Genomic DNA, 25,368 nt, shown 5'->3' with positions numbered 1-25,368 from the left:
TACATTTTGGTTATATTTGTGTGAAGGTGTAAGCTCTGCTAGGGATCTGCCTGAAGGTAAAGATGAGAGAATCAGTCCCTCCAAATTACTTTTACAAAGCGTTTGGTGTTCCTGTCTTGTGTAGCAGGCCAGAGTACATTGATTAAAGGTTATCCAAACCTTCAGTGCCAAACAAATGTACCTAGTGTGGGTTGCCATGTGGTAGAACTGCAAACAATCCGGTTTAGGACCAAAATTCTCCTCGCAAGTTTAACTGTGTTTTACTGTGTGAGCAATCTCAAAAACATTTACTGACTTTAGGAACTTCAGAGAGCAAGGGGGGCAATATCAGCCCTTTGCACAATTATCCTAAATATTAGGCGATACAAAGGCATTTTTGTCATTCGGCACAACCATCTACAATGAGCCAGATGGAATTTGGACTGGCCTAGTTATCGAGTGTAATGTTGGATGGGGACAAGTACTAGCCTACTAATACACAATGTACTAGTAGATAAACCATCTGGATCACTCAATCAAAGAACAGTTAATCTCATTTAAAGTAAATATATTGTTAATTTCCTGTGGCCTTGTGCTTGTGTGTGTGTGTTTGTCTCTAAGGACAGGCTGTGACCTGCTGTGGCCGACAAGGGCCTCATTTCAGAAAACAATCCTTTTTTTCAGGTTTCAGGAAAAGTCCTATCTTCCTATTACAGGAGCAATTCCTAAATTCATGGCTGTGTCCTATCTCAGACCTTGGATCTTATCTTAAGAAATCTGAACCAGAACCTGTTTCATTGACTAGCCAGCTTGCAATAATGGACAAGAAAAGGAAAGCGTTCAAATTTGGCTTTGATGAGTTGCAGGCGTTCATCTTGTCAGTCAGGGAAAATTAAAGCTAAGAGACTATGACTAGGTCTGTATGTCTTTTTGCATCAACTTAAGACACATAGGCTATTTCCTTTTACAAGGTGCTTTTGTCCCATTTCTACATTGTTTTACAAAACACATTGACTAAAGGTCCAAACTAAGACTGTCCAATGAAATGATCACAAACTATACTTGGTTAAGAAAATACATTTATTTAGTGCTCAAAACCACACTGACGAAGACAAGGAAAATGTGAACATCAGTGTCCTGGCAGGTCAGATCAGCCAAAAAATGCACACAACACACCCAGGACACATCATAAAGTCAAAGATTTTCCAAGGTGGGACATTATGAACACTTCTACTGCAGCACAAACAGACCACAAGCATAGTAGTCTACTCTTTAAGAATCGCCGAGTCCGCCGAACTTCGTCCCAGATTGCTGTCCGCCTGCTGTGATGCGACTGAGGGGAATGATCTTCATGGTGGTCTCTTTCAGGGAGTACCAGCGGTTGTGCCATGTCACCCAAATAATGCCGTTGTCGTAGCCGTATTCACCTGCATCCTTTTCTGTGTACCTGCCACCTATATGAAGAGACCAAGGACAGTTTAGAAAGGACATCAAATAATATGTGCTAGGATAACAGTTTTGTCTTTGGCTGCTTGTTGTTGACTTGTTAATAAAAACACACTTATTGGACCGCCACTCGTGGCACTAGTTCTAATCCTCTTACCCTGGTAGTATTTGCCGTTCAAATGTGCAGCGTGACATCTGTTCATCCACCAGCCGGAGCCGTCCTGCATAGCACAGTTGCCATCATACTTGTCGTTGTCCTTGTCCCTGGAACTGAACTGCATGCCGTTGTGAGACGTGTAGAACTTGTCGCTGGGATCATCGCCAAAGTCGAAGCCATCGAAAGCATCTCCAGCATCACCGCCAAAGTAGTAGCCGTACGTCAGACGGTACATGTCGGCCTCTGATCCGATTCTGAACATGTTGTAGTCGGCGTACCTGGAGAAACGAGGCCACAGAGAGAATTAATGTTGGTCTTTAGTAACCTCTGTCATTTTTTTTTTCCTTCTTCAAAGGGAACTGTCATCGTCGGGGTCATGTTTGCCTTGTCCGTGAGCTCCCTTTGCTCTCCTCTTACATAATCTGTTATCGTGTGTGTGTACGTACTTCTTGTTGCCGTCCCAGTCGACAAGCTCTATCCTGAGGATAGTCGGGATGGTCGCGGTGGCAGTCAGCTGATGCATCTTCTCGTTGCCGAGCCAGAACTCTGTGGTGTCGTCTGGTGAGAGGTAACCGAAGCCATTCTTGTACTGGATCCAGTCCTTGTTGAAGTCCACGCTGCCGTCGCGTCTCTGTGGACGTAAAGATTCATTTTACTTACAAGCTGTTTTTTCCGTGTATTGAAATCATCCAGCCCAAGATGAGGACACGAACGAGCCATGATCCTTAACTGTGAAGCAATAAAAACAAAGCATACCCTCTGAATTACTGTGAAGCCACGTCCATAGTTGTCGATCTCACAATAGACCAGGAATTGCTCTGTGGCTGTCGCTGGCTTAACATAGTAAAGGCCGCTGGTGGTGGCACCTTTGTTTGCAATGTCCTGACAGTCTGATGAAAAATGGGGAAGAAGAAGGAAAAGTTTAACATTATCAAACAACACAACTTAAAATGTTAAAGTCTGTTTGTTATAAATAAGACAACAATCATGTATGTTTTAAGCAGTTATGTCCACATTTCTTTTAATGGTAAAGTTTAGAAATAACGAGGTCACAACAAATTGTTTACTCTGCACTTATGCACTGTATTGATTTTAGTCTGTAACTAAACACTGAACAAGGCCGAATGTTGTTCGGATGAGGCATGATTGAGAAACTTCTTGTGAAATGGGAATGGCCCGAAGGTCAGTGAATTGAATTTTTTTGTGTGTGTACCTGCGCCTGTGGTCGGCTGGATCTCAACCGAGTCCTTGCAGGGCTCGCTGCATTTCTGCTGCAGCTGAAGGGAGAGTTGTTTCAGCTCGGCCATTCTCCTCTCGTTGGATGTGATTACATTCTGGAGTTCACTGGAACGAGGGAAACAAATATGAGCAGCGCTCTGAGCAACTATGTCTCCGTTCATTACACAGAGAAAACCACAAAACAGTGAGGCCCAAACATTTTGCAAAATAGGTAGACGATATAAAACAACGGAAAACAAACACATTATTAACCAAAGACATGACATATAATTGAATTTGAGTGTTTTTTGTAAATGTCTGGAGTGAGTCTGGGTTTCAGTGTTTACAGGGCAAAGAGGAGTGGATGGCAAATCGCCCCTTTGATCTGTGGTCAGTCAGACTGTGTGGGTGAGGAGGCTTGGTGTGCATTGACCTGAAGGAGTGGGCGGATGGTACACTGTAAAATCTGACCAAGTGACTTTACTTTACCAAGTTCAGTAGACTAATAGTTTGAAGTTATTAAAACTTTTTTAGCTCGTGCAACAACACGTTTTATAGTCTACTTTATGGTTTCCTGACTTTTAAAAAAAAAAAGTAAAGTCAATATTTAGATTTTACAGTGTAAGCAATACTGTCACTGGTATAAAAAAAGTATCATGAGTAAAGGTCGCAGAGGGTTTATTTTAGTTTTATATGTCATATTAAAAATGATAAAACTAAAGATAACCTGTTAAAATATTATGTTGGTTAAAAGTGAAAATCCCTCATACAAATAATACTCGAGTAAAAGTCTTTAAGTATCTGATATTAAATGTACTTAAGTATCAAAAAAAATGGAAGGTAACTTAAATATACTGTATAATTACACATACAGTATGTATATCGATGCTATGGCTGATTATCAGACCTGACATTTTTTATTTTAAGAATGACTTTTATTTTTTAAGCCGATTGCTGTTGGTGCTCTGGTTGGCTCTGATGCAGCATACAACCTGCAGAGTAACTAGTAACTAAAGTTATAAAATAAATGCAGTCGAGTAAAAAGTACAATATTTCCAAAATGTAGTGGAGCGGAAGTATGAAGTAAAACAGTAAACAATGTACTTGAGTAAATGTACTTAGTTACATTCCATCACTGGATTATTATAACTTATGCTTTAATGGTTATGAAGACTTTAATGTTAAAACTTGTAGAAACGGAGCAAATTTGATATATTTCACAGTTTGTGTTCTATCTTTAACGATGCATCATTATTTGTAAGATATTCATATGTTGTGATTAGAAAATATAATTAGTAACAAACGCTGTACTGGATTATAAAAAGGAATAAAGTAACATATAACAGAAATACTTAGGTAACTAAAAACTGTATTGACATGCAGTACTCAAGTAAATTTGCTTAGCTACTTCCCACCACTTGTTGATGTTTTTAAACCAATTTTTAAGACAAACTATGATTTCAGAGCTTCACCTACAATATTTGCTGCTCCTGAGTGATGATGGTCTTTTCAAATCGGAGAACATCATCCAGGATACTTGATGACTTTTTGAAGTATGTGTCTGAAATAAAAAAAGAAATGATCAGAAATTCAGGGGAATTCATCGAGGGACATTGTCAATTAACCCAATTATCTTGTATCTAGAGCACAATCAGGGGAGTCAAACATGGTTACGTAATGACGGGTCTTGGGACGACATTCGATGACACCGAACTGACCTGGTCCGGTGCTTTTTTGAGCTGAAGTAACAGAATCTTTCATGTAGACGACAGTGTCTTCGGCCCCCTGGGTCAAATTGGCGATTGTTTCGAGGTCATGCAGCATATTGTCCAAATCCCTGTTCACATGTGGCAAATACCTCAGCATGTAATCAGCCACCCCACATGTGGTAGGACAGTACTTTCCCTGAACACACACAGGACAGAGAAAAGCACCGATCAAAGTGCGCTCACAGATATATACATTTACAATTAAAGCGTATTATTTGTATACTTACAAAGCCGTCATTTGGGTTGCACGCTGCCGATCCAAGGTTGTCTCCTCTGATTTGCTACACACACAAAAAATAGACAAAATTGGTTTTAGGCTTTTGCGCTCAAGAAAAGAGCGGTAAAATGTAAAGTCGGTGACTTACTGCTGATGAGACGGAGAAAAGTAAGAGAAGTCCTCCTGCGGTGGCAAGAAGTGATGGTGCCATGTTGCTTTGACCACTTGTCTTCTCGGAGAATGAAGAGCTGCTCGACTCTGCGGGATATTTATCTGAACAAGGTCCTCGGTTCACTGTTTGATAAGAGGGTCATATGCAAACATCCCACTCACTGCGTTAGGACAAAGCTGTGACTCAGATGTCCAACAGCAGTCATTTCTCAGATCTGACTGGCTCCAGTGAAGCTATCAGAACACAGCCAGATGTGACATTAAAATAAAGAGTATATTGGGTATGACCCAGTGTGGGTAATGATGACAAAGCAAGTTAAAAAGAGTGATGATTCAGCTTCGTGTATTGAATTTTCTATCAAACACGTCATGGCGTAGTTTTTTCAGCTGCACTTGGACTGTCCTTCAACTGAACTTCTTCCAGTAAGAAGAACCAAGACCGGAACACAGTTTATTTACAATTCTTAATCATCATAAGATAAAAATCAAAGACAAATCACAGCATGAGTCATTCCTTAAAAAACACACTGCCATTATAACGTCCCTGTCAAACATTAACGTGAGTGTGTTGTCAACAAAGCCGTGCCAACAAAGTCTGGATGAAGAAATTGTTTGTGAAACCGCAGAAAGTACTCAGTCTGAACTGGCGAGCAGGTGTCAGAATATCTGAATATGGCAACTTGAACGTACGGAAGACCATTTCGCTAAGAAAACAAACAAAATTGAGAAAATTTGCAGATGAAAACATGCGATGAATCAAAATCACAACAAACTCAGACATTATTTAGAGCCACATACCTGATAAAGGCTGGAGAGACCAAAACACAATCAAATGATTATTTCAAGAATTATTACTCATTGTTTCAAGTTGCACCTTCCTGTCGCACAATACACAATACTGCTGTGATGTCATCTGTGTATATGACCGCGAACTCGGGTTACGCAGATTTCCTATTTCAATCCCGAGTTTCCGACTTGGACTTTCGTTGCGCTTTTCCATGTTGGAGGTGGAACGCACCTTCATTTAGAAAAAAAAAAAGTACTGTAAACAATCGCAAGAGACAATTAAATTTGTGATCCCGTTGAATTGTGCCATGAACTACGCATATGGTGTTTGTCAATTAAAAAGATAATTTTTCGCTAATTTTTTGCTCATTCGCTCAGTGAACTACATCGTCTTGCTCGACATACGTCACAAACACCAACATGGCCGCCAACTCGGCACAAAGAAAAGTATTAACAAAGGTGAAAATCACAGTAAAAGTGGTCATATTGAAAACTGCAGTTATGTGAAAGGAGAGTTCGTCATTTCTAGCGAGCTGACTGTGTAAGTGACCGTTGAGACCGATGAGACGGCATCACTGACGCGACCGTTGGCTGTGTAGTCTTTAAACTGACTCATAACTGACTTATCATCTCACAGTTTTGAGGTTTTTTTGTTTTGTTTCCATCATCATTCCTAAGAAGTCATTCTTTCTTTCCTTTTCTAGGCAGAAATGAGCTTCCACTCAAAAATATAATGCGAACATCAAAGGTGTTTATTCAGTGAAAGAAACAAAATGCTTATGAGTTCATGCACCAGGATTAATCAGGACAATTTGTAAAAGTTTAGCTAGGAATGAAATACATTTTTTTTTTCAAACTTCACTTATTCATGCTGTAGTTTGGTGGATGGTCCTGACCTCTTATCTGAAACTTGGTTGCAGTGCTGGGTCAAACCACTAGGGGGAGTGGACCCACATTAAACCAAACAAACACACCTTACAGTCAGTGAGCACAACTTCAAATTGAAGACTTTACAAGCACTGAGAGGACATAAAAGTAGGCTTAGAGAAGACACAAAGAATTAAGATAAATATTACTGTTTGTAATGAGATTTTCTGTGAGATCTGTGTGAAAAGATGTTGTATATTTTAACAAACTTCTCCAAGAAGTTAACTGTGATACACTAATACATAATTGGTACGCTGCATTAATGATACACTTAACCCCAGCAGATGTGTCATTTGAAGCGCATAAGGAAGACAAGTGAATGTCTGGTGGAGCTATCTGTAGATAATAGATATCACAGCTCTATAAAATTATTCTTCATGACAAGAGAGTTTAAATCATTTTCCTTCTGCAGGAAAATCTGCTGCAGCATGAAAACAAAGTATGTTTTTCACAGGCTTTAATTTGTAAGAAGCACATGTGCAGCTGAGCTACTGTTGACTGAACTGGAGCCTGAACCCTGACACAAACTGGATCAATATACGAGAGCAGAGGGACAGAAATCTCCTCGGTGTAACTGCTGAAGACTCATCAATCATGTCTGACAATAAACCAATAATTATGACCTTCTTTGTCAAACCCTAAGCATTTTTCGACGATGTGAAGAAAATTAAAGTAATCTATTCGGGATAATCTTATTAGGAATGCTAATCATTGCTAATCTGCATGAAGGCTGAGCGCTTTCGAGTAGTTTTCTTTTCTTGAAAAACCATATTGTCCAAAAAAAAAAAAAAAAAGGGGTATTAATAAAACTAAACACAGCAATCACCTTGTCAGGAAACTGAGGGAATTACCTGTTTTTGAGTGATTTTAAGAAACCTAAAAAAACAAACCAAACCAAACTCAAGATATTTGTTGTTGTTGTTATTGTTATTATCATTATTACACTAATAAATAAACACCTGAAGCATTCAGTATTTCTTACTTGAGACAACTTGCAGCCCAAACCCCTGATATTTTTGATGATGATTTCATGATGATATTTTTAGGGCAGTTGGTTTTACAGCATAAAGTGCAACATTAAAAAATTCAAATGCATCAACTAAACCGTCCACCAACAGCAATTTATCACGATCAGTATGAACATAAAACGGACAAACAAGCAAAGTATGACCGGCAGCTTTACAACCAAAGTACATCAAGAAAACTTTTCCAGCAGCAACAACATAATAACTATCAGCATCAATCATCCCACAGGGAGGCCAAAATGCTTGTCATGGGCAAGGTAGCTCTTTTCCCTGCACTGAGGAGGGTAATGTGGATGAATATATGTTTGTCTTCACCGAGGGGAATCTGAGTGTCAGAAGGAAGGGATAGAAACTTCTGTTGAAGAAGTTGAGAGCAGTCGGGTAAACCAAAGGATGATGTTTTCCGTATCCTAACCATCAGCACAGCGATGTCACAGCATGGGAATTGAACGTTAAACATAAAGAAAGGTTTCAACATATCTGTGGTTTGCAGAAACGTACATTGCCAGGATGTATTCTACCGATCTGTTTGAGTGGATGCTCCATCTCCCTTTTGTCAATAGTATAGGTTTAGCTACCGGCCTGGCTTTAATGATCGATGATTCAAGGTCACGCAGTCAAAAGATTTCAACCCAAATGCCAGAATAATTAGATTCAATTTTAAGTGTTATCTTGTGACAACTCTGTGCTTGTGGTCTGGTTTGGTTTAGGCACAAAAACCACTTGGTCAGGGTTCGGAAAAGATGTTTTGGCTTAAAATACCAGGTTTCGGTTGCCACAAACACAGACAGAGATGGTCCGACAACTCATCAAAAACGTGATGTTTTGTCGCAACACAAACAGCTGGAAATTGTCCCGAAGTCACACTTACAGATGTTGAAACACAGTCTCCAACTGTGGTCACTGAATTCCCAGCCTTGTCACGTGTTACTCCCCCAATCCCTTCGACCTCAAGGCATGAAAAACGTGACATGATATGTTTTGTAGAATGTCGGTAGCCTATGACACATACAAACGTCATTGTGATGTGCAGAAACAGCATTTTATCCTGGCGACTGGGCTGAATATTTGCAATCAAGCATGATTTGAAAGACAACACAACAATGCAATAACCAAGGGGAGAGTACGATATACTTTCAGGACAGTGAGAATGCCCAATCACCTCTTTTCACAGTCACGTTTAGCTTCCCACAGTGCTCTGGTTTCATGCTGCTGTGCTTGTTTGAGTCATAGTTTATGGAAACACACCTCTTCTCCTTGACAGATGAGGAGGCTGGAGCCTGTTATTTTAATGAAGAAGCCCACATTCACATTGGTTCAGTTTGTCTGCAGTGGATCTGAAGGTGAAAAGGTCAGTGGGTTAATGGATCCACCACTTCAGCTTTATAAATGACTGTAGCCCTGCTGGGTGAAAGTGAAGCAGAGCAGAGTACAATGTTTTTACTTTATGACTGAGTTATGTTTGCACTAACTGCATACTGGTCAAGGCCACTCTACACTGGTCGTATCACTCCAATATTTTGTATGCCGTGCAGTCGATAATGGTGAGCCAGTGGCTGTTCCTCAGGGTGCTTCAGACAAACACACACACCTCTGTTTTATTACATCAAAACAAACATTGCAGATACATGGGACAAATCATCTGTAGGCCCCATGTGGACATTAGATGATAAATCTTACTGTTAGTACCTCTGTGCGACCTGGTTTTATTATGTGGAAAAAAACAGACCCAGGACGGATATAAAGCCTGGCTGACCTGAGAATGAACTGCCAGGCCCGTGAACCTAAACAGTGTTGAACTTTTCCTGAACTGGCCTCTTTGTGTCGAAACACCAGATGGAAAGTGTCTCTTTCTTTCTCTAAGTGCCATGAAGACGCTGTTACTCTCTCTCGAACAGTATGTCAAGGATGTTGAGATGTGCTTTGGACTGTTGTTGTTATTGATGCGATCAGACACTGATGCCAGGCTGACATTTCTGTTTGTACTTTATCAGGATGCAAAGAAAGAAAGAAAGAAAGAAAGAAAGAAAGAAAAAACAACACAAAGCTGTTAGTTTTCTTTACTGGGAGTCAGGTCCAAAATCCCCACGTTTACCCTGTGATTCAAGCCACGCTAATATGTTGCTGAATCATTGTTTTTCGTCAATACCCAGGAAATACAGTATATTGGTCAGTAATCAACTTAAGTTTGAAGGCTGGAAAACAAAGTCAGCATAGTTTACAAGTGGCCTGACCAGGAATTAAATTTAAAGAGCCTTGTTAGGGTCTCCCATTGGTCACAACTATAAGTCTGGAGTTGTTTGACCGTGGTGTAAATCTCCCCCCGACAGAGGGCAAAGGTTTGTTATAATGCCACCTCAGGGTTCAACCTGTGGTCACAGACGGTAAGTCGACTCAGCTGAACGCGGATCTGATGCAAAACATGTGGAGACGTTGACAGTTTGTTGTCCAAACCATAAATGATTTCCATGTAATCAGGAAATATGGCAGATCTTTAATATGATGCTGTGGTCTCAGGTTTTCAGTGATTGTGTTACTAAGCAACTGAGTTAACCCTCTAAATATTAGCTCTGCCATATAAATTTATTGTACCCTGCTCTGCCGTAATGTTAAGTACACCCATACCGGAGTGGGTTTATTAGTTCCAGGTGTGCTATGATAAAAGAAGTGGGACCAATCGTTCATGTTACCAGAATATTAAAGGATGAGTTCGCCCAAAAATTAAAATTCAGTTATTGTCTACTCACCCTGATGCAGATGGAAAGTGGGATGAAGTTGCTGGAGCATCACAAGGAAGGCCTAAAATCCCAAACTGATTTGGAAAAGACAATATTTACTCCGTCGACGTGCGGTCGAGCTCGTGCACCCACTTCACACATGAGTGCTAACACTGTTTGCTTAGCAGCTACAGCGAAGATTTCAGCTTTAGAAGAGTGTAAATAAAGTCTTTTCAATCAATTTTGGACGAGCTGTATGGAGCAATTTTATGAAGTTCGTAAATGTTTTAAAGTCCCAATCTACCTCAGTTGTTTGGGAGAATGCTGTAACGCAGTCTTTCTGTTGCAGATTACATTTTTTATCCAAACCACCGTCAGCATCTTATAAATTATGCTGCGCGGTTAAAAACTTCCCAACAACACAACACAAAGTAGTTGAATTAGATTTTCGACCAGCCACAAGCATGCTGCTTACACATCGATACTAAAAATGCAGTTTTATTTCACAGGACAACTAGCATACTGTAACAAGAGGTGCTGACTAGAGGAACAATGACTTGGACTTAAATCAACTCGAGTCACTGTTTTGATGACTTGATGGAAAATAAATGACTTGAGACTTGACCTGGACTTGGAAGTTAAAGACTTGTGACTTGAAATTAAGTTTTTACAAAGTTTGTTTTTTTTGTTTGGTTACATGTAATTCACTGAACATCAGTAAATGTAACACAAATTAAATTCATTGTCACAGTTTTAAACAGTTTACATAAATTAATAATAAAGTACACCTTGTCTTTTGTCGTTATGAAGACTGAACACTTAATTTACGGCTCCACTTAACTTGCCCAAAGACTTGGGATTTGCTTGAGACTTGAACCAAATAATTTGAGTCACATGACTTAATATGTGCCTCTAAGTTTACCTGAGTGAAGAATGTCAATAGTTCTTCCTTCTTTGCTTACAGCAAGATAAATCCAGTGTTTTTGTTTTATTTATGATAAATGTACGTTTCTGGTCCAAAATATACAACATAAACTGCATTAGAAGCGTAGGAACTCAAGGAGAGTTAAAAGTAATTTATTACTGAGTTGAGAGTTTGTTTGTTTTAGTGTCTTATAATTTATAAATGTAAGTTTATCCACTGTAGGTTAGAAGATAGGAGCTCTGCAGTTCTGTATACTAATTAATCACACACACACACTTCCTCTACAGTCGGGTGTGTTGTGTTCACTTTGTGGGTCAAACAGGTTTTCTCAGAGTCTGATCAAGCAGCCGGCCTGAGTCACATACCAGCCCAACATCCAGGCCTTTTGGGAAGATTTCACAGTATCTAGGTCAGCAAATGTACTGTAACAAATGATCCAAAGACACAAGATCAAAAAGGCTAAATGTTTCTCAAGGTATTTTCTGGGTTAAAACATGAGCGTGTAATTGAAGCCTACAGGATTACGGTAATCTGGTCGAAGGAATGTTTTATCTCATCATATGGTTCCTCTGAGAAGGTGCAGACCATCCAGCACCGCTTTTTCCCCAACACTGATCCTGGATTGATGACGGCACAGAGCAGATTAGTCGAGTCAACAAAGTCCGCTGTCTACCAGCTTCTCTGCAGCTCATTGTCTGGAGGGTAGTCGGCTTAATAGGCTGATTAAAAATGTGTTCTGTATCACCAAAAGCGTAAACAAACGTTGAAAAATTCAAAACAAGAACAACAACAATCAGTTCAGCAAACAGGAAAAAAGGACAAATGAAAGGATAGTTTTTTTATCTATATGTTTTGAGCTTGGAAAGATCAGCTGTGGAATTAAATCAAGCACTTTTATTTTTCGAGTATAATTCTGAGGTATTTGTACCTGCATGATGTACCAGGCATGGAGAGAAATACTGTACTGACAGGGGACCATTCTATATTATGGATACTCTTGATTCTTTATGTACATTTTGTTGTAATTACTTTAAAACTTTTACTAAAGTAAAATATTGAATGCGAGACTTGCTTGTAATGGAGTATTTTATAGTGCAGCATCTTTAGTTTTACTCACTTAAAGCACCAAAAAGAAATATTTTTTTGTCCAGTCTGGCGCCCCCTGTGGACAAAAGCTGTATGAGCACCACCATCTCCTGTTGTTCTGATGTGGTTACTATTTTTCCTTTATGAATACAGCTGTTTGCAGGATGCATAGTGATGAGGTAATGTATCTAATTGTGGCTATGAAAGATTAATAACAAAATAGTGTTTGAGAGACGTTCATAGTCCCACGACAACCTCTGACACCACCTTTGAGGGTGGTGGTGGAGGTGTTGAGGGGAACTGAAGTTTGGTGATCACTTTCTGTGGATCATCATTATCGATTACACCTTACATGTTACAAGTATCAATATTTAGGGATTGATCGATATGACTGTTTCAGGGCTGATGCCGATTATTAGAAATCAAGGAGATTGAAAACCGATATCTGGGACTGATATTCATTTGCAGTAAAAATTAAAATCTTCGTGTCAAAATTTCGAACAACCAGTGATGAAATAAATAAAGTACAGTTTATTCAAGTATAATTTTGAGGTACTTTACTTGAGTATTTCCTTTCTCTGCTGCTTTGTACTTCCTCTCCACTACATTTATTTGATAAATGTAGCTACTAGTTACCAATCAGTTACTGTTGTAGGCGGGACATTGTGTGAGAGGAGGTCGCATCAGAGCCAAAGTAGCACATTTTTAAATTACTTTATTTTATCATCAATCTGACAGAAAATTCACTGATACCGATAATTGGAAAATGCTGAATATCAGCCCCGATTATCTGTCCTCCCTCATCAACATCTCTATATAAATGATGAATAAGTGCAGCTTTAAAGTAGATTAACAGTGATTTTGTTGTGGGGTTTGGTTAAGTGATGCCTCCTGGTGTGACTGCATTTGTTTTTTTCCTAGCACGTTACGTTAAATCTTTTCACATTCCTCTGAGTGTTGCTGCAGTAATAAATCCCACACAGTGAAACAGTATTATAACTGCTGCACACAGCTGGGACGACTCTTACTTTACTCACTTTCACACCTGTGCCATTAGTGATTATTTTTCTCTAAACCAGTTGGTCCCATTTCTTCATATTTTGTGCCTTAAGTGAAACTTTAGAAAATAATCTTTATGTTTAGAATTTCATCTGTTGAATGAAATGAATGCATCTGTTTTCAAACTTTAACACCAAGTACAGGTGGAAAAAAAAAGAACTATTTAACAACAAGTGTGTTTTATTTGTGTCTTTTAAAATAAATGGGCTGCACTCTCTCTTCCTTGTTGTACTTTGTGTGAAGTTGGTTTAGTGCAGAGCAGTGTACATCAGACCACAGAAAAAACAACAAGATGCTGAGGATGTGGATGACGGAGAATGCGCACGTGCGCACGGGTCCCTCGTGGCCAATCGTGTCCTCGAGCTTTCCTCAGAGCTCCCTCTCCTCCTCGTGCCAGTGAGGATAAAAAGCTCACTGGACTCAGTCACGTTCGGGTATTTGTCTTGCAAACTCTCACGATGCTGCAGCTGCTGACCTTCCTGGTGGAGAAGCTCTCTCTTCTCTCCAAGTTCAAACTTTTTGAGTCCAGCTGGTCGGACCGTGATCTGGACCAGAACCGGGAGCGCCCCGTGCAGCGCGGTCCTCCACCTCCCCTCCGCAGGGGAGACCTGCTGGAGGTCCCCAGAACCATCTTCACCCACTACGGCATTTACTTAGGCGATCACAAAGTGGCTCACCTGATCCCTGACATCCTCCCTGTGCTCACAAACGACCAGAAGCTCGTCAGCTCTGTCATCACCAACAAGAGGCTCATCCTCGGCTGCATGTCCAAGTGCGCCACGGTGCGCGTGGACACCTTAGAGGACTTTGCATACGGCTCCAACATCCTGGTGAACCGTATGGACAAGGTGATGAAGAGTCAAGCGTTTCCTAATGAAGATGTCGCGAAGAGAGCTGAGAAACTGATCGGAGCGATTCCCTACAGTCTGCTGTGGAATAACTGTGAACACTTTGTGACCTACTGCAGATACGGATCTGCAGCCAGCAGGCAGACAGAGAAGGTAGAGTGACAACACCTTCCTTTAAATGAAGTCTGTGTCCTCTGGTTATTGAGTGTGTAGACTGCATAATTATTGTTTGATTGATTCAGGATGTGTTCAGTGTCGTGGCCACTCACTGCACAAACATATGCTGCGTTCAAGTCCTCACTCACTTTGTAAAGTGTGTTTGTAGAGTCAGCCAGGAGGCGTGTTGTCCTCTGACTGACCCCCTTGGTACTGTGTATGTACCCTGCCGCCCCCCCCAAGTTACCATTAGGTTTACCAAGTCACTCAGTCATACCTCAGATGTTTTGTGTGTGTCGATTAGTTTGAAGTGTAACTTATTTAGGAATATGCACCCTGTGAACACAGTATAAAGAAAAATAAGGACATGAAACTTGATTTTGATAACCCTTACCCTCTCATCAGGGTTTCCTGCAGGAAAGGATTAGCCAAGGTAGAAAAGTCACTCAGAACCTGACACATTCAGCCTACCCAATTAAATATAACCCACCAGTGATGTCGAAAGTACTTGAGTAAAAGTAAATATATAGTGCTAAAATATTACTTAAGTAAAAGTAGAAGTCCAGCAGTGAAGTGAAATAGTACTTGAGTAAAAATCTTTAAAGCTGCACCTGTCAAATTCATACTCCAAACAAACAGGGGGCATCATACTGTTTCACCAGAGTAACTGCTAACTGCTGCCACCTGTACTCAGGTAGCTCAGTTAGCCGTGCAGCTAGCGGTTTGGACTGGGTTCTCAGGACCAGGGGAGTGTCAGTGTCTACACCGTGAGCACAGGAGTTTTAGACCGGGATGGGCTGGGGCTAGCTAGTTAGCATGCTAACTTCAGTAGATATCCCTGCAGCAAACCCAATAAACATCATTATGTCAAAACTTGTTTATGTTGATAATTTAAGTTGATTTTTTAATGTTACTACCATATTTCCCCTTTAAAGTATCTCATATTTAATCTAATTAAGTACCAAAAGTACACGTAAAGTAAATTATGTATAAACTGGGAGTCCACCAATGATCAGCACGTAAAATAAATTAACTTAACAGTTATCTACTTTGGCTCTGATGCAGCACACAAACTGAAGAGACTAGTGACAGAAGTTAGCAAATAAATGTAGTGGAGTAAAAAGTAGAATAATTACCTCAAAAATGTAGTGGAGTAGAGGTATAAAGCAGTAGAAATGGGACTACCCAAGTAAAGTACAAGTAATTTATAACTGTAAATACAGTACTTGAATAAGTTCCATCCCATCACTGAAATATAAAGTATGTCATCTGCTGTGTGAATCAGTACCAGTTCTTAAAACAATGTACAGCAGATGGTCACTGAAGCTCTGAAGGAAACCCTGATAATACAGGGCAAAACTTTCATATTGCACTGCCAGTGGTGCACACATTCCCAAACAAAAATCTGCAAATCAGATTACTGATACTGAAACCTAACAACAGGGGACCTGGTTTTTAGGGCCACCAGGAGTTCGGAGGCCGAGGGTTTGCCCCTGCTGCGCGGTTGGTAATCCAGCTTTGAGTTCAACACAGGGCCAGAGCTGTAAAACCATCACAGGCTACCTCCAGGTTCAGAATGGAGGTTTAACTGTTCATAGAAAGTATTTTTATGTGAGGAAAGATGTGATTTAAACAGCCACTTTGCAGGCGACAGCGGATCAGAACTGATCTGTAGCCGTGGTATGAAGTTATATGGATCTGTTGAGCAGACTGTGTAAAATAATAACTGTTTTTCTTTCCTTTTTAGTTCTGTGGGTTCCTGAAATCAATCATCAGAGACCAGCGCAGCGTGATTGTCACAGTCCTCCTTGGAATTATCTCCATCGTCTGTTTCGGCATGGCGCCCTCAACTACATTACCCACAGTCCTTATCCCCTTCACTCTGTGGATGGCTGGTTAAAGTAGTTCAGCACGAGGAGCCTGCAAACAAACTGAACTGAACTTTTACAGTACTTGGCAAAGACTGACCGGAAATGTGATGCCTTATGAGTCTGCTGTACAACCATACTTTAATTGTTATTGTGCAGAGGATGTTTAATGTCAATACATTAATTAATAATAACAATAATGGGGGGATACATTAATTATTTGACATAGGAATACAGTTAGCGACTCATTTGAGTCAATACAAATGTAAATATACAGTCTACAACAATATCTTAATGTGTTTGTATATATAAACAGTGGTTATTTTATAGTAGTGCACTTAATATAATGTTGTAAATATGCGAAATGTGTAATAAACAATTTATTTTTACTTGTGTGCATCATTTGTGTGCGACTCTCCAACATCTCCAACCACGTTGGCTCACAGCAACCACAAATAAACCTGAATATGTGTGATATCTCAGAATATATTCACTCATAAAGTGCAGATAAAATATAAACGCTGAGTAATAATAGCAACATTTCAAGCACGTCTGAGCAGTGTCATCAACCTGCAGAGTCTCATCATTCTGGCTTTAACACTGCACCTTTGAATTTTGCTATATATTGTGACGGATTTTGCTAAATGTAATGTTACATTTCACATTCACGTCATTACATTTCTATACCTATATGACATGCACACATTTGTCTTAATATCCGACAAAGTGCTGAATAACGATGAGACACATTTCAGGTGTTGCAGCCCCAAATAAAAGCTTTTTTATTTGGGAACAATGGCTCAATATCAGTGACCTTTTAAAGGAGGATTGAACTTATTGCCAAGTCAGCCTTCTTAACGAGGACCCCTGACCTTAATACACCACAAACAAGGCCCGAGTTTCAAAACCCAACCACAATGCAAAGTAATTAGAGAAAGCTCCTTTATTTCTGTCAAAATCACACTGAAACATTGACCAATATCTAATCCCGCTCACCACTCTGGCCCCGCCTATTTCCCCAACATAAATAAAAAAGGCAGTCGAACACGTTGCTGCACACTGCCAACATGTTTCTTTACCAGCTGCTCAACTTTTTCTTTGCCGCTTCCCAAAAGGAGGAGAAGGAGGACTCTAAATATGACCTGTCTCTTTACAAGCGTGGTGATCTATTAGAAGTCCCCAGGACATTATTCACACACTTTGGCATCTACCTGGGAGACAACCGTGTTGCTCATCTCATCCCGGACATCCTGCCCGTGATTTCCAAGAATACATCTGCAATCGCCAAGATGGTGACGAATAACCGCCTGCTGATGGGGGTCATCACTAAGGTCGCGAGCGTTAGAGTGGACAATGTGGCAGATTTTGCATATGGATCAGAGATTCTGGTCAACCACATGGACAAGGTGTGCAGCCAGCCGGCCCTGGACGGGGACGAGGTGGCCAGGAGGGCAGAGAAGCTCCTCGGCTCTGTCACCTACAGCTTACTGTGGTACAACTGTGAACACTTCGTCATGTACTGCAGATATGGGATGGCCATCAGCTACCAGACGTACCAGGTACAGTCCTGCTCTCACTAGAGAGATTAAAGGATGTGTTGACAGGTTTTCTGCTCGTTAAAGATCCTTTACTATCCAATACAAGCGAGGGAAGAAAGTGTGAAGATGAATTTCAAAGTTTAACCAAAGATAACATGACACTTGAACAGTCTGGGTTAGTTATTTTTCTTGCGAACTTCCCTATTTTTGTTCCCCCAACAAACTTTATTACACTATTTTGAGTGTAATTCATTTGCAGAAAGAGAAAAAACATGCAATAAACAAGTTAAAAAGATGAATCTGAAGCATTATTTCCCCCCTAAATCTTCTGTAGATATTGAGATTATATCATTAATGTGAATTTTTAAGGCAACCACAATCAAGTAGTTAAAATCTGATATGGTGACGGCCCTGTACTTAAAATACATTATAGACTACCAAGTCTGCCTAATGCTAAATACATGAGAAAAGGTTTTACAGTAAACTCCTTATTTATAACGTCTTGTCTAAAAAAACCAATTTGCACAATTTATTTTCCAAGCAATGATTTAAAGATTTAAGTAGACATTTCCCCCTAGTGATCTTTAATTCTTCTTTAAGTGTTTCGTCCTTTGCATCCTGGAGATTAATGCATGAGAAAAGGCACATGCAAAAGCCAAAGGTACGAGGTTCACTGCACGTGCAGCATTCACAATGCCGCCGGTTATTTGCCTGGACTCAGTGAAAAACAGATTATTGCGCAAATTTGCTTGTGGCACTCAGTGTAAGGCGACGTTACAGTAAATGTGCTTAAATGTCCTGACATTTGTCACATGAGGATTATTCTCACAGCAGAGAGCTGTTTGCTTCAGTCCACTGGAGTGGAAATTAACTTATTCATGAGGCGAGCAGCTCCATCTAGTGTTAGCTTATCCCCAGATTACTGCCATTCAGGGGCTAATGAAGACCTCCCTCTTGATAATAGACCTCCACTGCACTGCTGCTTGGCCTCAAATCACGGCTAATTCTCATTCTCTTTCTCGCAGTTCTGCACAACAGTACGCAAGATCGTCTGCAGCCGGATGAGCTCCTATCTGACTGCTCTGTGTGGTGTGGGGATCATGCTGTATCTGGGCTGTGTGACGCCGCTGACAGTTGTACCCACTCTGCTCATCTCATTCACCATCTGGATGGCGGCCTAACGGCCTCTGGAGAGACGCATCACGAGAAAAGACTAATTTAACACACTGGTGGAAGCTGAAAACGAAGTCCTGCGGTTTAGCTGCGAGACTGAAGGCATTGGGAAACAAATGTGTTAAAGATGTCAGTAATTCACTTTTTACTTTTCTTTGGACAGCTGCTTAACTTGTTTTTATACGTTAGGTTTTATCTTTCTTTGCCTCGATAATCATCATTTTCAGACTTCTTTCTGTGAGATAATGTTGGATAATTTTGCAAGTTATTCATCATTAATGTTCACCAGGCTCTGATATTCAACATTAATCTCTTTAACAGTAGCAGCTCATAGATTATAAATGACTCAGAACAGAGGCTGAGATAAAGCTTAAGAGATATGCGGAAAGAAGAGACTGACTTATGAAAACATGATGGAGTGTGTGGATGGATGTTGCAGGAAAATTGTACTTCATGTATTTTTTTATTTTTAGATTTTTAATTATATACTCACCTCATGCTTCAGTTAAAAGGCTGGCTCGGACAAAGTGCAATAAGTTTCTCCTTAATTGAACGCAGTGTAATTCTGATTCGTCATAATGTGCTTGTCTGTCCATTAAACGTGCATTTCTACCTGCTTCCTGTCGTGTTTCTTGCATGAAACATAAAACCCTTTTTATCTCCTCTGCTGTTTTAAAACTTCATTTAATACACGGTCCCTGGATCGCGCACAATAACTAAAGCATGCACCTTTGTTTGTTTACAAATAAGGAAAAACTCCACAGGGTACCAGACGGATACACAGTACGCTCGTCTGCAACTTGGTTTCAGTGGCGATGTCGAGCTATGCACAGCAAATAGCCTAACAGCCTCGAGAGAGATGGCCCATGAGAAAAAGACTCAAATTCACCAGGCTCTGATATTCAACATTAATCTAATTTAACAGTAACAGCTCATAGATTATAAATGGACTCTGACTCACAGAGGCAAACTCAGAAGAGTGCGGATAAAGCTCAGAGCTATGGGAAATATTGGAAAGAAGAGACTGACCATACATGTACACCTTAGGGTGTCATGGCTGGTGTGATCCCATTGCAAGACGGTCTCTAGTTTAGAGTTTCATCAGTGTGATACAATATGGAAATTAAAAAAAGAGGAAACATGTGACTGGAATATAAGTGTCAAGGTTAGCAGACACGGAAAAGACAGGAAGGTATAATGAGCAAAAGTAAACTTAAATAAACTTAATGTACAGTGGTAACAGAAGCTGGAAGTCCATGAAGAGAGTAATCCAAATGAGAGAGGTCCAACAAAACAAGTATTACGAGGAGCTAACCAGGAACATGGGAGGAGATACCCAAGGCTAGGAAACCAACGCTGAGGAGACTAGGACTGATTAACTGATGAAAACACAGATGAACAAAGGCAGGACAAAAGGCAGGGAAATTACAAATTTAAGTCAAGACACATGAGAGAAAAACCTTCAAAATAAACAGGAAACGACAAAACTAAAAACCAAAACCATAACAGCAAGGCCCGTTCAGAGCCAGCTGACTGACAGCTTGGCCCGTCAAGGAAAAGCTAAAGAAAAATGTATTCTCTCGGTTATTTCTCCGTATATTTCTGATTTATCTTCTTATTCTTTTATAGATTTATTCTTTTTTACTCCATAACACCATACTTATGTTACGCTCTATCTAAATGAGTCCTCTGGTTTACAACCATAATACAGCATCAGCAGTGAGGATCTCAAAGTCTGGAGGAAGAGCAAGGAGGTTGCTCACATCCGAAGCCAGAGACCATCAATGAACAGAGACAGAAGTTACAATCTTCCCCACATTTATCACCACCTGTTGCCACATGAAGAAGGTTCAGCTGAAGGTAACTGCAGCTGAGCCACATACACGATAACCTGCTGTAGTAAGTAAACCTTGAGGTAAGATAAATCTGTCTTATCTTACTTCCAAGTTCATGTATGAATCTCTTCCATCACACTACAGTTTACCTGGTGGACGTCCAGGATAGGATATAAAAAGGTAACAAGGATCACGTGGTATAAATGTATCCCTTCAACCTGAGTGACACAGGTAAAGACCGGTGCTAATGAAGGAAAACTGCCTGGACGTTACTCTCCGGCACTAATCCTGCAGCGAGGCACTAAGTATTGATCCCAGAGAGGCTGATGTAATGGGCTCTTCTATTAACTTCTGTTAAGCGGAGTGCAGGTGCACAGCTCCTGCCGAGATTGAGGAGTAACTGAGTTTTGTCACCTACGATATTGACGCCTTTCAGCTTTTAGCCCGGGATTCACGGAGGGAAATCTGATTTTCATATCTATATTCCCACAGCGAGCGTCTCCTTTTAGCCACAATTAAATACATCAGACACGGATCACATGGCTGCTGTAGGAGGATGGATCTTTACTGATAGCACAAATAAACACTTTGTCTCCAGGATGAAGTAGGACTTGAGGCTCGGAGCATAAACACAGTTACATTGTCCACCAGTCTTAGGGGGCCATTACAAGGGAAAGAAGCATTACTGTACTCTTAAGTCCTGATTCATTTGTTTATTCAAACATGCTTTTGTGATGGTCTGATAGATGTTTTAACCTTTTAACGGTTGTGACTTTCTTACTTCCTGCTATTTGAGCGCAGCAGTAATTCTCTATTTCCTTGTTTCTACCATTTTTGACCCACACCACAGCCTCCGGGGATATTAAAGACCTAACATTCCCGCTGTCAGATGGTTCCCACACCAGTTAAAGACTGGTATTCACTCAATTCAATTATTATCCCTCCAGCAGTGGTCTTGTAGAAAAAATTCAACATAGGTTCAGATGTAGTAACAGCACAAATCTTTGCCTTACATTCGATTGATTATGCTTTTCGATTTCTCCTCTCTTTCAGGGTGTTATAGAGGTTCCTGCGTACGTAAAACTGACGATATTTAATATGGTATAACATTCGTGAAAATACTATTTTGAGCCACCATTTAAGATGCACTTACATATAATTCAGTTTTTTCTTTTTTTTTACTAATGCTGTACTTAAAAATACACTTTATTCCAACTTTTTAAAATGATATTTTGAGAGCAATTCAAATTCAAACAAAAATACTTATAATGTCTTTTCAATTCATGTTAATTGAATAATAAATAAATGTCTTATTTGATAACAGTAATCGCTTCAAAAATTGATTCTTTCCTGGAGGGGAAACAACTGGGTGATCCTTCTGGTGCTCAGTGGAAATAGCGTGGAAATAGTATCATAATAGCAATAATGATGTGTTAGTGTTCACTGGAGAAAAGTCGCTAACCTAGATCTTCATGAATGAATGATACACAGTACCAAGTGCTCTGAGAGCATCGATAAGCGTCCTGTTACCACAGAAAACTGCGGCTCCGGTTCAGACTGGACGCGCCGGAAGATTCAGTGGAGGCCCTTACACTTTTCTGTTTCCTCTGAGTGTTCAGGCCAAGTCCACCACTGTAACAGTCTCCAGAGTACTCGCACACAAAAATGCCTTATATATTTAACTGGCTGCAAAGTAAATCCACCCAAACATTATATGTGAGTGGCTGGCCCGGATACATGTATGTCATGTACATTTTGGCGATAACTACCGCCATGGACTTCTGTTGGGTTTCTCTCTTTTTTTTGTTTTAAGCAAAGCATAATTGGACAAACAACACATTTTGTCCGTAACAATGCCAAATATAGACTGTGACAGTGGATGAGCCTCTGAACAATATGAGAAAACTAAGCTTGTTTTAGTCTTTGGGACCAAGTGAGGATTACTCTCCTATGGTATTACTTCTAACACATAAATTGTGCTTTATGCCCAGAACACTTCCATTATAATACTTCCTCTTATATTCATTTTGGGGATTTGATTATATTGATAAAACATACAGAAACCCAACCTATTGTTGTGTATAGTTGATCTGGTCTGATGCATGACTGAGAAATTAAGAACAGAGACGCTACAGTTGTTGTTTTCCACAGCTTCAAGGTTAATTATGGGACTGCAGCTGAATTAAAAATTCATTCTTTTAACTAAATGATGAACAGTGAGGCAGAGAAGTAGTCGCCCAGCAGACGAAAAAGACTACTTGAGCTGCCTGTGAGGAGGAAGTGTTGTAGACAAGTCTAAATTGACTGTATAGACACACTGGAGGACCCGGGTGATCGTGAAGAGGAAGGACAATGCTTCGACGTTATTTGAATGCAAATGTGAAGCCGCCGTGACTGAAGCTGTATCAAGATCATCTAATTTAGATTCATATAAGACTCTGCTGTGTCTGGAGTTACAGACAGGCATTGAAGTAAACCCACTTAGAGAGGCGTCCTTTAAGTGAAACCTGCACAGCCATATGAAGAGGAGATACCTTTAATCTTAGGACGTCCCCGCTGCGAGGCCGAGAGAGTTTTGTTGTATGTCGTCCATCCTCTTTGTCCCCTCATTTCCTGTCACCTCTCCACTGTCACTATCAAAATAAAGGCAAACACATCAGTGAAACAACAGTATGTGTACGGAAAATGAAAATGTCATCGGCACAATAATGTCAAACCGGCTGCAACACCTAAATGTAATTTTTGATGATTAACTGTTACTTTGGCACACTGATAGTGGTCACGAAAATGAATTCAGATTGAGCCTATTGATGACGCATTTACCTCAAAAATCAAGGGACAAACGTCATTTTTAATGATAAAGAGCATTGGTATCACTAATTCTGGCCCTAGGAACGAAACTTCTATGAGTACAGTCCATCACAGAGAGCATCACGACTAGATTAATGTTACAAAACTGCAGTAAGGTCAGCTGAAATAGCTAAAAACACAATAGCTGCCTGGCATTGAAAGAACAACTTTGAAGCATGTAAAATGCAAAGTATCCATAAAAGAGCTGAAACCTTTAGAAACACTGCTACAGCTCTTTAATGACGGCAGAGGAAACTTTTTCTCGTGCTGACATTCACGCTTAAACAAGGTTACTCATCATTTACTGTGAGCTCAATCTTTGGGAAAATATCTATTCAAGGTTTCCTGGTTTTTCCTCATTACTCCACCATCTGTGTAGTTGCACCATGAGCGAAGTGGGCTTTTGCCAGGGATGCTACTTGACAGTAACTCGATTTCCAATGGCCACATGGTGTCTTGGTTTATAACAGTGGTAATCAAATTATGAGCCCAATTACCAGCCTGAGGAGCAACAGTTTGGAAAGGGTCAGCTGCATCGCACTGCACTTTGAATGGTAAACTCTCATTTCTGTTGACCGTTATGCAAAATGTGACTTCAAGTGAGGTCCCTAATGATGATGAAACATTTGTCTAAACATCGCTTACAGGCTCAGAGTCGAGTTTTACGCAGGGCACTCTCTGTTTAAGTGAAGCGGACACAAAATTTAATGAAGGTGTGTGTGTGTGTGTGTGTGTGTGTGTGTGTGTGTGTCTGTATGTGTTGGTCTGTGTTTGATTGGCAACCTAAAGGTGTACCCCTGTTTCTCGTCCAATCTGTGCTGGAATAGACTCCAGCCATCTGCGACTCTTCACACGATGCACACACATAACTGATGGATGGGCGATGGTGTTCGTTTCACTCGGTGCTCATGAAATTGTTAGAAAGTAAGTAAGTAAACTTGTATTGTCGCAGGAAAGATGGACGCCTCCAGTGTTGAGCGTCACTGTATCATATCTCTGTTTCAGCTGTGACATCCCGGGTCTTCGTTGATCATAAAATCAAAAAACCCTCCCCTCAACAGTGGCATACCTTCATGTGTGAATGAGTTCAAAACACCCCCAACTCTAAAAGACTGAAATGATTGCCAGCGACTCCCCAAAACAACAAATATGATCTTAAGGGAGTACCAGTGGCAGTCAGCACTGTCTCTATGTCAGCGACATCTTGACATCAACCCACTGTATGATCGACACTGCAGCTTTGTGGTTCACTATCTGTTTGATTTTATTTGACAGCAGGACATCAGAACAAGGAGGATTTGGGTGCATGACATGATCCATAGGAGACATAAATATGGGAAATATTATCGCCTAGGCCAGGAAAAAGGTAAAGAGCGACAGTGACGTCACCAGCACCTTTGTGAAAAATGTTCAACTTAAAGCGCACCGCTGCGTCTTTTCTCTGGGCGGCTGCCACAGACGCTCAATCGTCATTGGGAACAAGAAAAAGGACGCTGGCGCTCAGAAAAAAAATGCTAGGTTGACACAGGCCCTTATTCCTCCCCCTCCTAGCATTTGCCTTTGGTATTACCATCGTCTCAAAGACGGCTTCAGCGACATGGTTACAGTCCAAAGCAAA

The 25,368-nt window shown here is 40.4% G+C and overlaps 3 protein-coding genes across 4 annotated transcripts; 2 read left to right on the top strand and 1 right to left on the bottom strand.

Moving 5' to 3' along the window:
* Nucleotides 1-1,040: 1,040 nt before the first annotated feature.
* On the bottom strand, nt 1,041-23,449 carry fgg (fibrinogen gamma chain). 2 transcript variants are annotated; one of them, XM_084375412.1, is made up of 10 exons: nt 23,435-23,449; nt 4,935-5,080; nt 4,797-4,850; nt 4,519-4,705; nt 4,277-4,361; nt 2,796-2,926; nt 2,339-2,472; nt 2,029-2,213; nt 1,583-1,860; nt 1,041-1,433 (listed from the first exon to the last, which is right to left on the bottom strand). In XM_084375412.1, the coding sequence occupies exons 2-10, from the start codon at nt 4,995-4,997 to the stop codon at nt 1,252-1,254; spliced, it is 1,299 nt and encodes a 432-aa protein (XP_084231538.1). In that variant the 5' UTR covers nt 4,998-5,080; nt 23,435-23,449; the 3' UTR covers nt 1,041-1,251. The 2 variants fall into 2 exon arrangements, with proteins under 2 accessions (XP_084231538.1, XP_084231537.1); XM_084375411.1 differs by lacking the exon at nt 23,435-23,449 and adding an exon at nt 8,567-8,630.
* Nucleotides 13,934-16,710, top strand: lrata (lecithin retinol acyltransferase a). The gene is made up of 2 exons (XM_084373048.1): nt 13,934-14,483; nt 16,234-16,710. The coding sequence occupies exons 1-2, from the start codon at nt 13,941-13,943 to the stop codon at nt 16,384-16,386; spliced, it is 696 nt and encodes a 231-aa protein (XP_084229174.1). The 5' UTR covers nt 13,934-13,940; the 3' UTR covers nt 16,387-16,710.
* On the top strand, nt 17,422-19,073 carry LOC311267267 (lecithin retinol acyltransferase-like; the record flags this gene model as incomplete). The annotated part of the gene is made up of 2 exons (XM_084370234.1): nt 17,422-17,913; nt 18,918-19,073. The coding sequence occupies 2 exons, from the start codon at nt 17,422-17,424 to the stop codon at nt 19,071-19,073; spliced, it is 648 nt and encodes a 215-aa protein (XP_084226360.1).
* Nucleotides 23,450-25,368: the final 1,919 nt, after the last annotated feature.

This window comes from Pagrus pagrus (assembly GCF_965226575.1).
Source record: "Pagrus pagrus genome assembly, chromosome: 2".
Taxonomy (NCBI): domain Eukaryota; kingdom Metazoa; phylum Chordata; class Actinopteri; order Spariformes; family Sparidae; genus Pagrus; species Pagrus pagrus.
Note: the sequence above shows the minus strand (reverse complement) of the source record. Positions and strands in the feature narration are given on the sequence as shown.

Bases quoted from the DNA above. Each gene is read 5' to 3' on its own strand.
- fgg (XM_084375412.1), bottom strand. From the start codon at position 4,997: ATGGCACCATCACTTCTTGCCACCGCAGGAGGACTTCTCTTACTTTTC. The intron at 4,851-4,934 runs GTAAGTCACCGA...TTGTGTGTGTAG, and splicing joins TTTTCTCCGTCTCATCAGCA to CAAATCAGAGGAGACAACCT. The intron at 2,927-4,276 runs GTAGGTGAAGCT...CCCTCGTTCCAG, and splicing joins ACTCAGGAGCAGCAAATATT to TGAACTCCAGAATGTAATCA.
- lrata (XM_084373048.1), top strand. From the start codon at position 13,941: ATGCTGCAGCTGCTGACCTTCCTGGTGGAGAAGCTCTCTCTTCTCTCC. The intron at 14,484-16,233 runs GTAGAGTGACAA...TTTCCTTTTTAG, and splicing joins CCAGCAGGCAGACAGAGAAG to TTCTGTGGGTTCCTGAAATC.